This window comes from Desmodus rotundus, chromosome 2, assembly GCF_022682495.2.
Source record: "Desmodus rotundus isolate HL8 chromosome 2, HLdesRot8A.1, whole genome shotgun sequence".
NCBI classification, from domain to species: Eukaryota; Metazoa; Chordata; class Mammalia; order Chiroptera; family Phyllostomidae; genus Desmodus; species Desmodus rotundus.
The window spans coordinates 202,278,217-202,295,756 of NC_071388.1; the positions used below are offsets into that span (position 1 = coordinate 202,278,217).

Below are 17,540 nucleotides of genomic sequence, written 5' to 3' on the forward strand. Positions count from 1 at the left end.
TCTCTAGAACTTCATAGTCTAACTAAAGACATAAAACCAGCATACCCAAGAAAAGGAGGATAGGGAACATTCAGGCGCTAAGTTGTGTGATGCTGGCTGTAAATACGATGATCGGAGGGAAAGGTATGACCTAAACAGCTGGGAAAGCACATATTTTGTGAAAGAGTTGGAAGAAAGGGAAGGAGGCAGAACTGGGGAAATGATGCCAGCTGTACAGAAAGCACAAGCAGAAAATTTGCAGGCCTGGGGTCAGGTGAACATCTAGACAGATTGACCAGCAATCTGAACTGGCGGATTCAGAGGCAGGGACAACGCATTCCCACCCTGGGCTGGCTTCCGTGCGTGAGAGCTGGGCACGGCCGGAGGCAGAAGTGCTGGGGTGTCAGGAAGACTGGGTCCAGACCAGAGAGATCGGGGCCCACCACGGGCACAGCGGCTGGACAGGGTGGCAGTTGTGGAAGGAGGACCTTATGCTTCCAGGAAATTAGGTTTCACTCCAGGAAGGTGGAGAAGTCTACCTGTGAGCTTACAGACAAAAATTCCAGCCCCATGTGTAGGTAAGGGGCCACAGGCCTCAGAAGCCCAGATTTCAGATGGTTGGTAAGGCATATACTCAATCCACCTCCACCAATAAGCTAATCAAATATTGCAGGCTTGTTTGACAACCACCTGAAGACTGAAGGTTTCATGCCATAAGCACGTTCTATGGCATGAAACCTTCAGTCTGGCAGCAACCAGCATATGGGGAGAGGAGTTGGGATGTTTCAAAAAATCAACCCTGCTTTACTGGGTCAGAGCTAGGATGCAAATACCCATCCTTACACTAACAGACCTAAAAAAACAATATCAAAATAAGTCAAGTTTTTGTGAAGGTATAGCAAAGAACATCCTGAAATACAAAGTACCCCAACCAATATCTTACTTTTTTATATCTTAACTTAATCCATAAGATCTGAGTTGCTTACAGAAAATATATACCATTACATAGTGAAATACACATTAAAATGGACATCAGAGCCAGGGAAAAATACACCTGAAAGAGTGTGTAGAAGAGAGGTTAACAGGCCATCAAATCTTTACAGTTGTAAGAGCTGAATTACCAATTTGATTGTACACTTCCCTGTGGCCTCTCCAACAAGCCAGAGGAAAACGCATGCTGAGCATCTGTCACTCCACATGGGGTCCTTCCTTCTGACATGTCCTGGTCTGTACCCAGCCCTTGTCTCTTCCCACCCCTTCCCTGGCCCCCTTAGTCTTCCACAGGGAGCCAGGTCCTGGCTGCTCCACTTAGTCCTCCTGGCCAGGGAGCTCTCATGGGGCGGAGCAGTGTCTGGCCTATTTATCTTCTGACTCCTTTTAATTCAGAGTGCGAAATAAAAGAATTCATCATGAGAGGGCTGAGGTAAAGTAAGACCCCTCTAGAGCTCTGATGCCCAAATTGCCACCATCGGCACACGCAAAAATAATAATAATGTTGGCCACTACTCATGGCTTCAGAGACCTCTCCAGCCAAACTACGATGTTAAGAAATCTCCCGTCCCTACCTTTTTAATGGAACTTGCCCCTCTGAAGACTGCCCCCCACCCCCACCCCCACCCTGATGGATGTAGTCCTCTGCAGAGCCCTTTCCCCCCAGCGGCTCTCTCCGTCAGATCTCGAGGCTGAGACATCCCAACTGCAGCTACATTATGGTACTTTGCAAACTTACATTTTAAAGGACAGGCTTTTAGGAACAGTTTAGTCAGATGGGGAAAAGGGGACAGAGTTCACAATTAAGACAATAGAACTTTATTAAAGGGTCCCAGAGGATTCATTGAAAATCCATGCCAAAGACTAGCAGGTCCTTCTTTTGCCTGTTGAGGATAAACAGAGAACCATGAAATAAAATTCCCACATTGTTCATATCCAAGATGAAAGGCATCTGGAGGGATGGGTGGGATTTTCAAAGGTCTGTTGTACGCTTGTTGAAGTTAAATTCTATTTCCAGTTGTGATGACCATTAGTCCATCTCTAACACTCTCCTTGAATGATCTGATGACACCAACTCCTGTGACATCAAACTGTCCAACACTGCCTGTTGTTCCTCCAAGGAGCACACTTTGCCTGTCCCACCTCCCCACCCCGGGCAGAGTTAGCCGCTCCTCCCCCAGAAGGCCATGGTCGCTTTTGCACATCCCCTGTCCACAGCATTCTCCCTGCCTTTGTTGCCCCCTTTCCTCAGAGACCATGGCAAAATCATCTTTGCACGGCCTGGCTGGAGCAGTGCCTGGGAAGTAAGTGGTGTGGGATGTGCACCTTCTAACTAATACAGCCCTGCACCACCTAGAACTGTAAGCCAACAAAAGCATCTTAAGTTCCTTGACATGGAGACTTGGGAGCAGGAAACACCCTTCCACGAGCAGAGAATGTTGAAAAGCATTCTCACGTGATCACACACACAGATTAGAGTGGTGGTTCTAACACTTTTGGAGATCCAGGTATCTTTGAGAATCCAGTAAACTTTTGAGTCTCTCCGAAGGACGATAAACAAACCCCTGAGTTTGCAGGGCATTTGCAAAAGATTCACAGGATCCGTGAAATGACCTTCGACTCCCTGACCGCTGCAAAACCAGGGGCCAACTGAGCCCCAAAGAGGAGCTTTTGCCTAAAAATGACAGCATCAACTGATTGTATATTGAAAATTACATTTCTTTAAAAAAAAATTGTGGCAGTATGTACAGTTAGACCATCAAAGGCTGCTTCTCCAAGGAAGCATCCGATGCCAGCAGGGATACACTCATCAGGTGAGTCCCTGAAGACCTACAGCCCTGGGGCCATGAAGGGCCATTGCACTGGCTGGGTCTTATTACCTCGGGCAAAGAAAAGCCTTAACCTTCATTGTACCTAAAGTACCGTGTTATTCTTCCTTGTTTTTCAAGATACGAAAATAAAGAGAATGCACTGCCTTAGAAATTATTTTACACGACAAGAAGCTTTTTAAACTAGACACTTAGAATCAAGGAGACTTAAAGAGCTCAGCAACTCCCAGGAGGCACAAAAGGGTCACGCACAGACTGGGGAGTGTCTAGTCCAGTGAAGACCTCAGGGACGAGGACCTGGAAATCACTGGTCTCCGGAGGTCTGTGGCTAATTTAGTAGCTACAATCCGGAAGAAGTGATCTCAGCTCCTACAAGGACCTTTGTATGGTCTGCTGGTTGCACCATTCATTCCTTCAACCCAAGGTATTAAGAGAAGCTTTTTAGTAGGTCATTCATGAAACAACATCTGTCTGGATTAAACCTAAAAATACACTCACTTTTATGATATAAATTAGGCATAAAATGTACTAAAAACTGTAAGAAAAAATGTCATGAAAATAATTGAAAAAATAGTGGGTTATAAGCAGAAGAACAGAATGAGGGGAGAGAAAGAGGCAGACTGGAGCAGCCAGGCCACCGGGAAAACGAGAGGAGCGGGGAACAAGCTGGGTCACAATGAATGTCATTTCCGAGACCAGCAAAGAGATAAAATGTCAGACTGAGGTGGCAACAAATACAGGCCATAAAGAGAAAAGTGTGCAGGAGAAAGTGGGCTTCTCTGGGCAAGGAGGCAGGGGGGAAGTGTGGGGAAAGCAGACGTGCCCCACCTAGGTTTCCTGAGCAGAGGAAGAACCAGCCAGGAGAACGGCCCAGGGTCGTCTGTGTGTGTTTGTAAACATTTGTAAGGAGATTTGAGAATCCACGCAGAGTAGAATCTTTCGCTGGCCCTTCTCCCACACCACTCCAAACGCGGAGAGTTTACTGAGGTCTTGAAGAGGAATAGATGTGAGGGTCGGAGGCAAGAGAAGGATGGGATGGAGCAGGGGAGGGTCCACGCTACACCCTAAGGAGGTGGTGACCTCCAACAGCTTTGTAACACAAAGACCACACACCAGAGGGCTCATCTATCCCTCACCCCTGAGATCATCCATCGCAGCAAAGGTTCCAAGCAAACCCAGGTTTAAGAAGCACAAAAAGATTTACTGAGGCAGGCAAGACACAACTGTGCTTCATGGAGAGGCAACAGGAACAGTGAACCTTCCCTTTGTGAAAACACTGACTATGGGGCCACTGAGTCACTCAGAGAGCTAATGAGCACCCGTGATGACCCCCCGGAGCAGGCAGTGCTAAACAAAGGTGGATTTAGCTATTTACCCCAAAACACTGCATAAAGCAAATAACATGTTTGGAAGAGGCAGACAGGAAAAAGAGAAGGACTAATTAAGGAGAGGGCAGAAGTGAAATTGATGACAGCCCAGCAGGGAAGGGGTTGACTGAGGAGGCGCTCTGTAAAATGTTTCATCATCCCCTTCTCTCTATGAAACACTGTAAACATTCATTCATAGGGCAGTGGTCATGAAGGAAAACTTTAAAAATCAAGTGCAGCGGCACTGAGAGAGGTCAGGTACCTTACCGTCATCTGGAATGTGTAGCAGTTTAACACTCGGCTCTCAGCAACAACTTTTACAAAAGAAAGTTTGTGTCAAGCTGGTGGCAGCAACCCAGTTTGTCCTCAAAGGCACAGAAGGGACTCCTCTGCCCTGCCACACTGAAATATTCAAACACTTTGGTATCAGGTGTGCACGTGGGATCTACTGACACTAAGGAGCAGAGAGGACACTTGGTTCCTGCAGGTGAATTCACATTTGCTCCCCAAACAGAGCAGCACAGGTCTGGGGCTCTTCCTCTGGTGTGGAAGTTTTCTCCCACCTTCCCTAGCATCGATTTGCTCCCCTGTCTGGTAAAAGCCATTGTCCCCTTCAAAACAGGCTTTTGGTTCTTCACTACAATGTATCCACATCCACAGAGCCCCCATATTGCAAAAGTGAATTAAGAAGCTGCTTTAAAAAAAAAAATTAAACGAAAAGAGCATTAAGCACGTGTCCATGCAGTAAGCAGAAGGCTTCCACAGCAATCACAATCAATACTGTTTCAGATAAAAAGACTTTGCACAAAGAAGTGGCTGGCCATGTGCAGGGACAATGAGAGCCCGGCCCCTCTTCCTCAGGAGGAGCGTGTGCAAACTGTCTGTCCCCTTAAAAGAGAGAAACACTGAAGCACTGTTGAGCTTTCTCACAAAGCCACACACGGCACTCCGCGGGCTCTAGTTAGGGAATTTTAAAAGATACCAGATCACAAATTTTCCAAATGGAAAATAATGGTTTAGAGAAATAAAGGATGGCACTCAAAATCATTGTCTCCTCATCATAACCTGAAGTGTAATTTTTGAGAATGTAGTATAATTTAGTTATTAATATATTATATATATTAACATACCTAAGTTAATATTTTAAATTATTCCTCTATTGCTTCTCGGCCCTTTGGCTAAGATCAAGTGTAAAATTATTCCTCTAAGGAACAATACATTTCAAAGATAAATTTTTCCCACGAAATTGTTGTTAGCAAATGAACTCATGGCTCCAAGTTGCCCACAATTCTTGGAGAAAGCACACAAAGAGCTGGAAATTAGAAAATTGACATTCCCATGGGACAACTGTAATAGCATAATCAATAAATATATTAAAAAAAAAAAAAAAAAGAAAATTGACATTCCCAGCATTAAGCGCCAAAGACCCCACACCTGTGACACTTCGGCCAGGGCTGGGAGACAGTCTCCGGAACCCAGAGGCCACACCCTTTCCACTTGGAGCCCCCTGGAATTAATACCTTAGAAACTGATGTTGATCATAAGCGGACCCTCCCCTAAAATGGAGGAAATAGTGTTGATGGCTAACACTCAGGTTCTCCTGGTAAAATTCCTTACACACTGTCTCCATCCACCAAACCAAGAGGTGGTTCTGTGAGATTCCCATGACTCACCGATGAAGTGGTTGGGCCCCAAGGCCAGCATCTCCTCCGAGAGGACCAGGCCCCCGGGGGCCTGGAGCAGGGTCACGCTCCGGCCGTCTATGAGGGAGCACTGCTGAAATCCCGTGGCCGTGACCTTCCACAGCAGGATCAGCGAAGCAGCGGCATCTTGCCGAATTCTGAAAACAGGAACAGCGTCAATGGAGGGTCCCAACCAGAAAACCTGGTCTGAGAACCAGCCCGTCACAGTGAGAATATACAAGAAGACGACATGCACATCCACAAAGGGATGGGGAGGGGGGGACTGAGGAAATGATCTTACAACCAAGCGTCGCTCTGTGCACACTCACTGCTGAGAAATGCCCAGCGAACACTTCTAATCAACAATACAGAGGTACACGGAGTTCTTTCAGGGACAACTCCTTCCATCTCCACACAATATAAAGGACCCTGCTTGAATGCACTGCAAATGGGAAACACATTCCAAATCGGCCACCTGAGCTGTGCTGGCAAGATAAGTATGTCACCTCCCATGCTTCAGGTCTCCCCTGCTTTTTTCTTGTTCTCAGGATAAAATCCAAAGAATGAGATGCCCTAGGAGACTGACTAGTCAACCTCAGCCTCAGTTTCCCTCTCAGACTCAAATCCGGCACGTCTGTCCTGGCAGCCTGACCCTCAGGCAACGGGATTACTGTCTCTTCCCCAAGCAGGTTCGGCTGCTCTCAGCCTCTGCCCTCTTCCCCGCCCCCCCATCCCCTTCCAAGACCTGTCATCCTCAAGGCTCAGCCCCCACATCACCGCCTCTCTGAGACCTTCCCTGCCCATCTTCCCGCCACCTTCCGGTCCCTGTGTCCCTGTGCTCCCCGAGAACTGGGCCTCTGCCTGGGGAGAAGCGCTGCCCCTCCCCCTGGCTTGCAGCAGGCGCTCAGCACCGGGCTGCGGGCTGCAAAATGACTGAATTCATGAATAACTCAAAGCTTAAGGGCCGAGTGCCCCTCACGAGGCAGTTCAGGGCGCCTGGAGATCATTCTGACCTCCTGTCTCCCTCTGCCTGCATCAGAGTCTGCTATTTCTGCCCGGCTCTGCAGCCTAAGAGCTTCTTGGAGAATTTCAGGGTTGAAGATTAGAACTATTCAAAAAGGCTTATGAAAGTAAGATAATACGACCTAAACCAGCAATTTTCAACCAGTGTGCTGCAAGAATTTCTGAAACATGCAACACCTGACTGTTGGGTAAGAGGCACTGCCCTCTTTTTCCTTAGACTGGCAAATTTAAAAAAAAAAAATGACAACATCCAAAACAGCAATAGCTGTCTGGTGTGAACGGGTCAAAATTATACCTTTTTGGGGGGGTCAGATCGACAAAAAATATTTTTTTTTTGGTGTGCCGCAGAATGTTAGTAATTAGTTTGTGTGCCCAGTGAGATCAAAAGGGCGGGAAATCCCTGACCTAAACAAGAAAGGGCTGGGAGAGGATTTCCTAAACGAATTAATCTTACTTCCCTAAAGCCAGCTCTGGGCGATGAAGGTTTCATCTGTATTGTGAGCAATGAAACACTTAGCACGGGGGCCCCCTGCTGGCAGAACTCAACGCTGCCTCAGTCACCATACCTGCCTTGCTCCCAGGAGGTCTTCTCCTGCCGGAGTTCACCACCTCTCCTGGCTCCTACCCATTCCCTCTCCCACCAGCATGAATCAAGGCTTGGGGGAGGAATATGGGCGCAATATGACAGAGTCCCTCTTCTAAAAATTGTTCAGGGACACTAATGTTGAGAAGGCACGGTGGGCAAAAATAATGCTGGGTACATGGAAGAGGTCTGTAATACCCACTGCTCCCTCAAAAGGGAGCACCCTGCTTCACCAGGACTATGGGTCCGTCATTCTTCCAAAGTCCCTGGGGGCTAGATAGCAAATGACCACTGGTTGCATTGGGGAAGGGGTGGAGGTAGACAGGGGGTTGTAGTTAATAGCAACAGAGAAGGTCAGGCAATGGGACTTGTCAGACAGGATGGGACACGCTAATGCTGGCGGCACCCCCAGCCCCCAGCAAGGTCCACAGCAGGTACCCCGCCCGCCTGCTTCCCTTTGCCTGGTCCCCACCCCACCAGTGACAATGGGCAGTATGCAACTCGAAAGAGCTTCAGTTCAAAACAAAATAAAATGTTCTCTTCTTGGCTGTTGGCTTTTAAAGAGAATATTATAATGTTTAAATTTGGAGTTAATTGTGCATCAGAATTTAACCAATGGCCCGTTAAAATCTTAAAGAGACCACAGAATTTTGGAAGTGAAAATCACTTGGGAAGTGAAGGGTCTGGCTCTGGATCTTTCCAAGGCCTCCGGGTCCTTCTCTCACCCCAGACCCTGACGGGGCCCTCACTTGCACAGTCTCCGGATAAACAGCACCCCCAAGTTTCTGCGTGGCACTGGCCACGTGTGGGCACATGCTCCAATCACAATTCTCACTGGGCGGGCCAGTTCCAGACCAGGCACACGGGCAGGCACAGCCCCGGGCAGGCACAGCGTGGGTCTGAACAGTTTTATCTGAGAGTTTCCTTACTTGACTGAGGTGTTCTGCGGCACTTCAAAGGACACCAGCCGGCCACCCGCAGAGCTGTTAGAACTGGCATTCCCACAGGCAATGTCTGGAATCACCTGGGAAGACAAAACCCAAAGATCGGGGTTGTTCACAGCACCGATGATCCTATAAAGCAAAGCGTCCCTCTGTTCAGGTCCTTTCGATGATGCTGGGGTGGGAACAGAGAAGGACAAGGGAAAATTTCCCATCTCAAAAGAAAGTGAAAGCGTTGCCCTTTTAGTTTCTAAAAGGCAGAAGTTTTCCTGGGAACAGTGTACCCATGGCCAGGATTGTGAAAACTGATAACAGGACATCCCAGGGAAGGGCCCGGGGCTCACTTGCTGCTTGTTCAGGGAGCAAGTGTCACTGGCCTCTCTGCCCTGTGCTCAGTCTGGGGTCCGGAGGGACTAAATGCTTAGAGAACAAGGAGGTGGGTGGCCTTTAAGGACTGGCTTTCCCATGGCAGGTATAAATCTTAATGACTAGGGGGTGAGCCTTTATATGAACAATAGGTGCCCTGGCTAGGTAGCTCAGTGGCTTAGAGCATTGATCTAATACTCCAAGGTTGCAGGTTCAATTCCTAGTCAGGGCACATACAAGAGTCAACCAATGGGTGGACAAATGAATGGAATAACAGATCGATATCTCTCTCTCTCTCTCTCTCTCTCTCTCTCTAATTTTTAAAAACTAGAGAGGAAGTATCTGGTCTGCATGACCTTGCTCTGTGCGGAGATGGGTCTTAGGACTGCACACTAAGGCCAGGTCACTGGGAAGCTGCCCCACTTTTCCCCTGTGGATGACACCTTCAGTTTTTAAGGGACGTATTCCCAAAAAGTGTCATACTGATGTGCACAAAAAAAGGAGCTGGCAGTTGGGGGCAGGGCTCATGCTCATCAGAAAGCATATTGCAAACACTTGACCTGTGTCCAGTGAGGTGTTCCTGATCAATTCACTCATTTATTCCTCATACTGTGATCACTGTTTTCACCCCGAAAGTCTAAGTAAAAGGGTATTCAAAGTATCCAGTATTAACTGAGAACAATACAGAAATTCTCAGCACTTGAACCCCGTCCCACACCTAGAACTTCTTGTCCAGAAGGCTGGGTGGTCAGATGCTACAGATAAAACCCACCGGGGACATTCAAAGACACAAGTGCAACCTGACCAGCGTGTGTGACTGACAACTGTCCCATGAACTTCAGTCGCCTACGGCTCCAAATAGCCTCAGGTTCCCAAAGCATCACGGCTGCATGCAAAGGGCACATGTCCTCCTCTCGGACTTTCAATCTGCTTCTTAACAGCCTATGAAATACCAGCAGGGCAGGAAGATGGGGTGCTCCTCTTTCACATTTACCATCTCTAGGGTAGCTTGTCTTTAAGAAAATGGATGGAAATAGCTGGTTGGGAAGAAATTTTTCTCTGAAGGACACTTCCTTGGTAAATGTGGGACCAAATCTACTTCACATTCAAGAAGTGAGTCATTCAGCAAAGAGATATTAAAATTATAATTTCAAAGCACTTATTAAAAGTCTGAAATCAGAGCAAGACCACAGTTTTTAGGTGGGGTAGGCTACGGACATGGCCCTGCAGTCTGAGGGTGGCCTTCATAAACTGTGGCAATGAAAAAAAAAAGTGGGTCAACTGGTTATAATTACCCAAGAAAATGAAAGAAGAAATGCTGCCTTACCTCTTTTTATAATAAGGGAAATTTCTAGAGGCATTCCTTCACTCTAAAAGTGCTACACAAAGATCTAGGTATTTTTTTCTCATTTAAGCTATAAAACCTGTACTAAAATACAAACCCACGTCTATAAGGATGTCATACAAAGTATAAAATATGGAGCAAAACTACTCTATTGTTGTCACCTCAAATTCACAATTTCAATTTATTCCCAAATTCTTCCAGCTAGCAAATATATATTCTATGCCAATTTTTAGGGGTGTGCTAAAAATTTCATATTTTATATGATGAGACTGTTGATGAGCTTGAAAATACAATAAGCCAAACCCATACTGGCCAAGATTCAATATATAGAACTTGCTATTGCCAAAGTAAATAAAATTTGCAAATTTCATTTTCAAATGCATTCTCAAAATATTTTAGAAAGCAACAAAACAAACAAATAAAAACACATAGACACAGGAAAACGGGGCGGAGGGAGGTGGAAAAGGGTAAAGTGGGTCAAATCCCCGGTGAGAGAAGGAGACTTGACCTTGGAGGGGGACAGACAGCGCAATACACAAAGGATGGATTGTCGAGTTCTACACCTGAAACCTAGATACTTTTATTAATCAATGTCACCCCATAAATTTAATAACAATTTATAAAAAATCAATGATAGCTGCTTTTTTTTTTCCTTCTAAATCCCACTGACATGCTGCAAGGCACCAAAAATAGAACCCAAACAATAACAAACAAACCAAGAAAAAGGTGAGCGTACTACCCCACAAGTGAAAGTAGGTCAACCATGGAGGGTCTGTGATGCCTTCGCTTCTATGACTCTTCATTGAGCTGTCTGCCCCCAAACCTAAGATTGTCTCACAAAAATGTACATGGATATTGTTCCTCAAAATAATTTCATTTCTTTTCTTGATTACTCTTTTTATGCTCACAAAACCATCACAATCCAAAAGTCTCATCTGTGTGACTGAGAGAGAGCGATTTCCCAAACAAGTGTAGGCGGGAATAAGGTTGGACACGTTGTTTTGCTCACTGGGTAGGTTAAAGGTTTTCCACTTTCGTTGCTGATATTAGAACCACTGGAATTGTTTTAACCCGACTGATGTCTTACATAAGAACATATGTAGCAAAACATTCTCACCTCCACTTGATCCCATTTCATTTCTACAACTTTCTGCCCTGTCTTCGGCTGCCACGTGGGCAGGGTCACAGTTGCCTGGGAGCGGGGCAGGATGACATCAGGCTCCTGGGTAGCGGGGACCGGCTGAAGCTGTCGGGGTGCCATGGACTCGGTCCAGCCAGAAGCTGGGAGACTGGAAAGTGCCTGCTCACAGTTCGGACCTTCGTAGCCTTCGGTGCAAACGCAGAGGTAGCCATCGCTGCTGCTGCTGCTGCAGTTGCCATGGTGACAAGGGTTGCTGGTGCAAGGATCCACAACAAGCTGAAAAGAGACCATAAATGGGGTCAATTATTCCCTCGTAAGAAAAGTGGTGCCATCACTGGGAAATTAGCTCGGTGTCTCAGAGATGCTGCTCCAGTGGAAACACTGTTCCAGTGGAACTGGACTGTGGAGTCCGCGTTCTCCACCCCCTGTGCTGTTGGGGGCAGCCTCCCAAGGTCATCCTGACATTGGCCTTTCCACAGGTAACAGGTGTCCTGCAAGGATATACACATAGTGGAGAACGGTCTCCGGAACCCAAGGCCCTAAACAATGTTGATGCGGGAACACGTTATTTAGAGACATCTTCTAAGGCAAAAATAGTTAAAATGAAGACTTCACAGGAAAATATCAGCTTTGGTACTGGTAGCTGCATGTCTGACAAATGGTACTAGCGCTCTAAAGGGAAGCCTCCTTTCACACCTCCTAGACCTCCTCATGCCCAGGTTATTGCTCCTAGAGGCACTTACTTTTGTCCCCGTTTCCTACCTGATGAACAAGGCATTTTAAGATGACATTTCTAAAGTACAGGTTTCCAAAATAATGAGCATGTGTGACAACTGAAAGCTAGTAGAGAGCATGGTGCCAATAGGTATTAAGTGCAATCTTACGAAAGTCTGTTTCATTATTTTGGAGGGTGATTACAGAGAGAGGTGACCCCGCTGGATACAGAAGATAAAAATTCACTTGTGTGCCTTTCAGTGGTGTTCCTGCTCTAAGGTTTATCTCGCAGTCCTTGCTGACCTCTGAATTGCTGTTTGTTATTACTGGGAGATGCGACAGCACAATGAGAAATGAAACAATGCTTCTCCGGAGACAGCTCAAGGGTTCAGGCGTGTTCTCCATACTTACTCAATTATCATTTGTTTCTGTGATAACAGAAAATTAGACCTCTATCTGATGTACCCCTGGCTTCTCACGGCTGGTCACAAAATAGAATTCAGGAAAGAACAGACTACAGAGAAATGGAACCCTGATTTTTCCTATTGAAATGGTTCGCACGTGATTCTGCGTGGAAAAAAAAATGGCTATTCACTCTGCTAATTGGCCTCCTCAAACAGTTTCCAACAAACTCCTTGAGGACTATTAAGGGGGTCTGAATTGAATAAAATGAAGCTCCAAAAATACTGCATTGTTACTTCTCTGCTATGACTTGGCAATTCCTTCACAGACTACCAGAAAAGAATAGATGGACTAGAATCTGGGAAGAATATTTAAACTGCAAATGATTTTAAATATTTATCATCTTTATCAACTCAAAGTAAAACCCAACTCCTTCCATCTGACACGTTCCTACCCATAATGTCCTCTCTTCCCACACAAGTTCCTCCTCCCTTGCACTGGCCCCTCCCTGCTTTCTTTCTGTCCCTGGACTATGCCAAGGTCATTGCTGTCTCAGGACCTTTGCACCTGCTGGGCTCTCTGCCTGGAATGCTTTCCTCCCAGACTTTGCATGGCTCTCCAACTCATTTTACAACATGGAAGTCCAGTTGTAGAGGCCGCAACTGCCATGGAATCCCACGAAGTTTGACCTATAAGCAGGAAGTAACCAACCTGTCAAAATGCATGAGCACTTTTTCACGGTGCAAGCTTAGGACCAGCTAGATACAAAGCCCAAGATTTTCCTCTTATGCAGTGCTGGACCCACTGATATGACTTGGAGGGATGTGTTTCTTATCTAAAATAACTTTCCTATTATCTGACACTGACCATTATCATTTGATTCTTGATCACAAAATAGTGGAACAAGTACTGGAGAGGCACTAGAGAGATCTTGGAGTCTCACTTCAGGAACACTCTCTACCAAACTTTTCCCTCTCTCTAAACCCCAGCTTCTTTATCTGTGAATGTGTGCCTTTTGATTCTCAGAGTGGTTGAGGATGAGAAAGAGTTAGCAGGGCTGTCTACCTCTGCCAGCTGGGAGGGGGACCGCCACATAGAGGACTCCCGAATTTGGAGTTCAGGGTTCCTAGAAAAACAGTAATGAGCTATTATTACACTGAAGTAATATGACACAGTAGAGGAACCCTGGGGTCCCAACCCCATTTGTGGGTGATCTTGGACAAGACAAGGGTGTTTCCTGGGATTCAGTTTCCTCAGCTGCAGAAGGAAAGAACGGGACAGGAGAGCTCTAATGTCCTAAATCTTTGGTTTCTCAGTACAAAAGAGGAACCGCACTGCTTAGAAATGGCATCTTCACACTGAAAAGCAAATGAACAATGTTGGGGTCCAACTGTCACAGTGTTTTCATCTGAGAAAGGATATTTTTCCCACTTTGTTCAATAATGATCTTAACTGCATTCCAATGCCAACTGCTTATCCACCAGGAGTAAGGATGGGGGGGAAATCACTACAGTGTTTATGCCAGCAGTAGACTCGGCCAAGAAATGCATCCCATGAATTTTTTCCAATCCAAATAATAAAAATGCTCATTCACTTTACTGGATCAAGAACTCCCTATTATAGTGAAATATACATTCCTATGTTTTTGTATTTCTCTACTTCTGCATTAGGGACTCTAGATCTACTTGAAAATTATTCCAAGACTAATCTGGGCCATCATTTTTCCCCTCAATTCTGGGTCAGTTTTCTTAAAATCAGCCTGTCCTGATTTTTGCATGTGGTTTGAGTCACATTTGTAAGTAGGCTAAAAGGAAATTACAAGCAGAATTCAAACTCTTGACGATGAAATGAATCCATTAAAAATAAACACGTCCAATTATTTTTCCACTTTCTCATGGTGTCTCTTTAAATTTGGAAATTACCTTGAAATTACTCTGCCTTTGCTTCAGTTCGGCTGATACACACAGTCAATAGTCATACTGATGAATCTTTCATTCCTGTTCAATTGTAGCTATATCAAGAATTAAATAACTTTTCTTCAAACCTGGCAAACCCTTTGTGTTCTGGTTTCCATATTCGCTAAATTCCCAGAGATAACGCTCAACTGCATGTGCCGGTATAGGCATGCCAACCTCACATGAAATGCTGTTCTTTCTTTTTTTCTCTTAGTCATTCGAAAACAAGTTTCAGAAACTTACAAAACAATTTCAAGGCGTACGTTCCTGCTTGGCCTCTCATCGGAGATGCTCAAACATCTTACCAAACTCTCTTTACAACACCGCGAAGCCACACACACAGGAGACATGCCAACTCTCACCCCCCTGCCACTCAGGAGAAGAAGGCTGCAGCAAACTGGGAATTAGCTTTCCACAAGACTATAGGAGCAACTCAATCAGTGCAGGAAAGCGTTTTATTGTATTCAGCATCCACTGAGAGTGAAGACCTCTGGCAAAGAGAAATAGAAGTGAACTTCTTGAATCTGATAAAATCTACCCAAAAAATCCAGCAGCAAATGGAATACTTATTGGTGAAATGTTGAAACGTTTCTCCCTGAAACTGGAAACAAAGCAAGGATGTTTGCAACCTCACTCGCACTGGACATTGCACTAAGGGTCCTGGCCAGTGCAAGAAGACACGAATAAGAAGAAGCGATAAGGACTGAGTAGGAATGAGAACTGTCGTGATTCAGACTACATGTTTATGCCTGCAGATAAATTGTTAGAATATGGAAGCCCAGCAAGTTTGTTAGATACAAGGTCAAAATTTCTTGAAAGAGGAAAATTGCATCTCCATGTTTCAGAAACAAATAGAAAGGAAAATTTCAAAAAGGTGTTGTTTACATAAAAAAAATCAAATACCTAGAAATAAATCAAATGAAAGAAGTGCATGGACTCAACAAAGAGTTTGGTATAATAGTGAGATAATACTGAGAAAAATTAAAGCATGGAAATGGAGGGATTAGAATACTCAAAGACTCAAATTTTCCCCAAAGCTATTTACAGATTTAATGCAATTGCAACAAAAATTACAAGCTTTTTGTTGTTGTTGTTGTTCTCGTTCTCGTTCTTGTTCTTGTGTAAAATGTCTCCAAATAACCCAGACACTCTTGAATAAGAACAATGTAGGAGGGCTTGCTCTATAAAAAATCAGGAATTTTAAAACTACAGTAATTAGGACAATAGAATAGAGAGTCAAGAACTAGAATAATCACATGCAGACAATTCATTTCTGAAATAGAGTAATGCAGTAGATACAGTTGTTTCAATAAATTGATATCCATATGGAGGAAATGAAGCTTGACTTCTCCTTCACACCATATACAAAAATAGAATTTTCTTTCTCAAAATAAAATGCATTTTTTCAACTAATAATCTCTACCTCTAGCAATGATATGGTGAAGGAAGCACTCTCATAGGATCAGTACAACCTTTATGAAAACGGTCTGGTGCCCTGACTGGTGTGGCTCAGTGGATTGAGCACCAGCCTGCAAACCAAAGGGTCGCCAGTTCAATTCCCAGTAAGGGCACAGGCCTGGGTTGCAGGGCAGGTCCCCGGTATAGGGGGTGTGAGAGGCAACCACACATTGATGTTTCTCTCCCTCTCTTTCTCCCTCCTTTCCCCTCTCTATCTAAAAATAAATAAATAAATATTTTTTAAAAAAGAAAAAGTTCTGGTTAGGTATCTGCAAATACAAATGGCACAAGCCCTAAGATCAGTGATTAATGGGGGTAACAGGTGAATAAAGTGTGACTTTATCACAGAGCCGTGACATACGCATACAGAATGCTCTGAAAAGCAAGAGTTGGGGCCCTGAACTCACCGAGGTAATTCAGGAAGTCTTCCTATGCAATTCTCAGGGGTCAAGGAGGAGCTATCAAAGGAAAGAAGGGTAGGAAAGGGGGCTCCTACCAAGGAGAACAGCAAGTGCAAAGGCCCTGAGGTATTAAAGAGGGTGGTATATTGAGAGAACTACAAGTAGGTCTCCTTAACTGGTGCAAATAGGCCACGTGTCAGGGATTTTTAAAAGGAGATTTGCTGAAGCAGTCGAAGATCAGTTCATAGCATGTGCTGCTAAAGAGTTTGACTTTGGCTCTGAAAGCAAGTCAATAATGAATTTTAAGCAGGAATAGGACAGAGGAAACATTTTAGAGAAAGGGCCCTAGCAACAATGGAATAATACATTTAAGGGGGTCAACCTGGAGGCATAGGGATGTATTAGGAAACCACTGGAACCACCCAGGTGAGGAGTGATGTGGGCCACATCTGAAGCTGGGACCACACAGACCAAAACACGAAGGCAGGCTGGACAGTCGCAGGATGGGGAGACTAGCGGATCGGATGTGCAGGTAAAAGAGGAAAGTTTCTGTGCGTAGCAACTCCTGGGCTTTTGATTTGGACAACCAGGTAAATGGGAGGGCCACTCATTGAAATAGGGGATTCAAAAAGAAGAAAAGTTGAGAAGGGGCAGGACGCCATGGTTTGGGTTTGGGTCAGGATGGTATTTAGGTATCTAAGAATCACTGAGTAGGTGACGTCCTTAAGTGATTATAAACACAGATCTGGTGCTCAGGGGAAATGAACGAGCTGGTGCTCCTGATTTGAACATCACCTCTATATTGGGGGCGACAGTGCATATACACCAGATCACTGAGGGCAAGGCCTCAGAGAGGTTGGGAGGGGTCAGGCGGAGGAGGCAGGAAAACATGAGTATAGAGGAGCAGGCAAGAAAGAGTTAAAATGTGTTAAGGGCCATGAACACCAGGCCCCTCATATGCCCAACTCATTGGCTCTTAACAACACTGTCAAGTAAATACAACCCTAACTTGATCCAGAGGGAACTACGGCTCAGAAAGGCTAAGTAGCTGATCCACAGTCTCACGTGGCAGAAGTCTGAAACCAGGACTGATGCCTTCACTGTATTCCACAGAGCCTTGTATTTGATCTCGGGAGGTCAGCGAGTGGTGTTGGGAAGGAGAGTGTGGCCCACTGCCATCAGCTACTAGAGGGAAGAAGCACAATTACTGGGAAGTGGGCCCAATTTGGCACTGGTTACCTGAACATGAGCTGCTCAGGCCGCCCAAGGGTCAGGCCACTTTCCAGTGCACCAGGAAGCTCTGGTGACAACTTTTGGGACACAGCGGGATAGGGGTAGCCTGGGTTCAATCAGCTGTAGAGGGC

The 17,540-nt window shown here is 45.4% G+C and overlaps 1 protein-coding gene across 1 annotated transcript in view; it reads right to left on the reverse strand.

The window, feature by feature from the left end:
- Positions 1 to 17,540, reverse strand: part of DNER (delta/notch like EGF repeat containing) — a 252,031-nt gene that overhangs the window by 142,497 nt on the left and 91,994 nt on the right. Inside the window, exons 2-4 of the mRNA XM_053919153.1 lie at positions 11,223 to 11,522; positions 8,383 to 8,477; positions 5,839 to 6,005 (exon numbers count right to left, since the gene is read on the reverse strand). Coding sequence (XP_053775128.1) covers positions 5,839 to 6,005; positions 8,383 to 8,477; positions 11,223 to 11,522 — 562 coding nt within the window. The remainder of the gene's footprint in view (positions 1 to 5,838; positions 6,006 to 8,382; positions 8,478 to 11,222; positions 11,523 to 17,540) is intronic.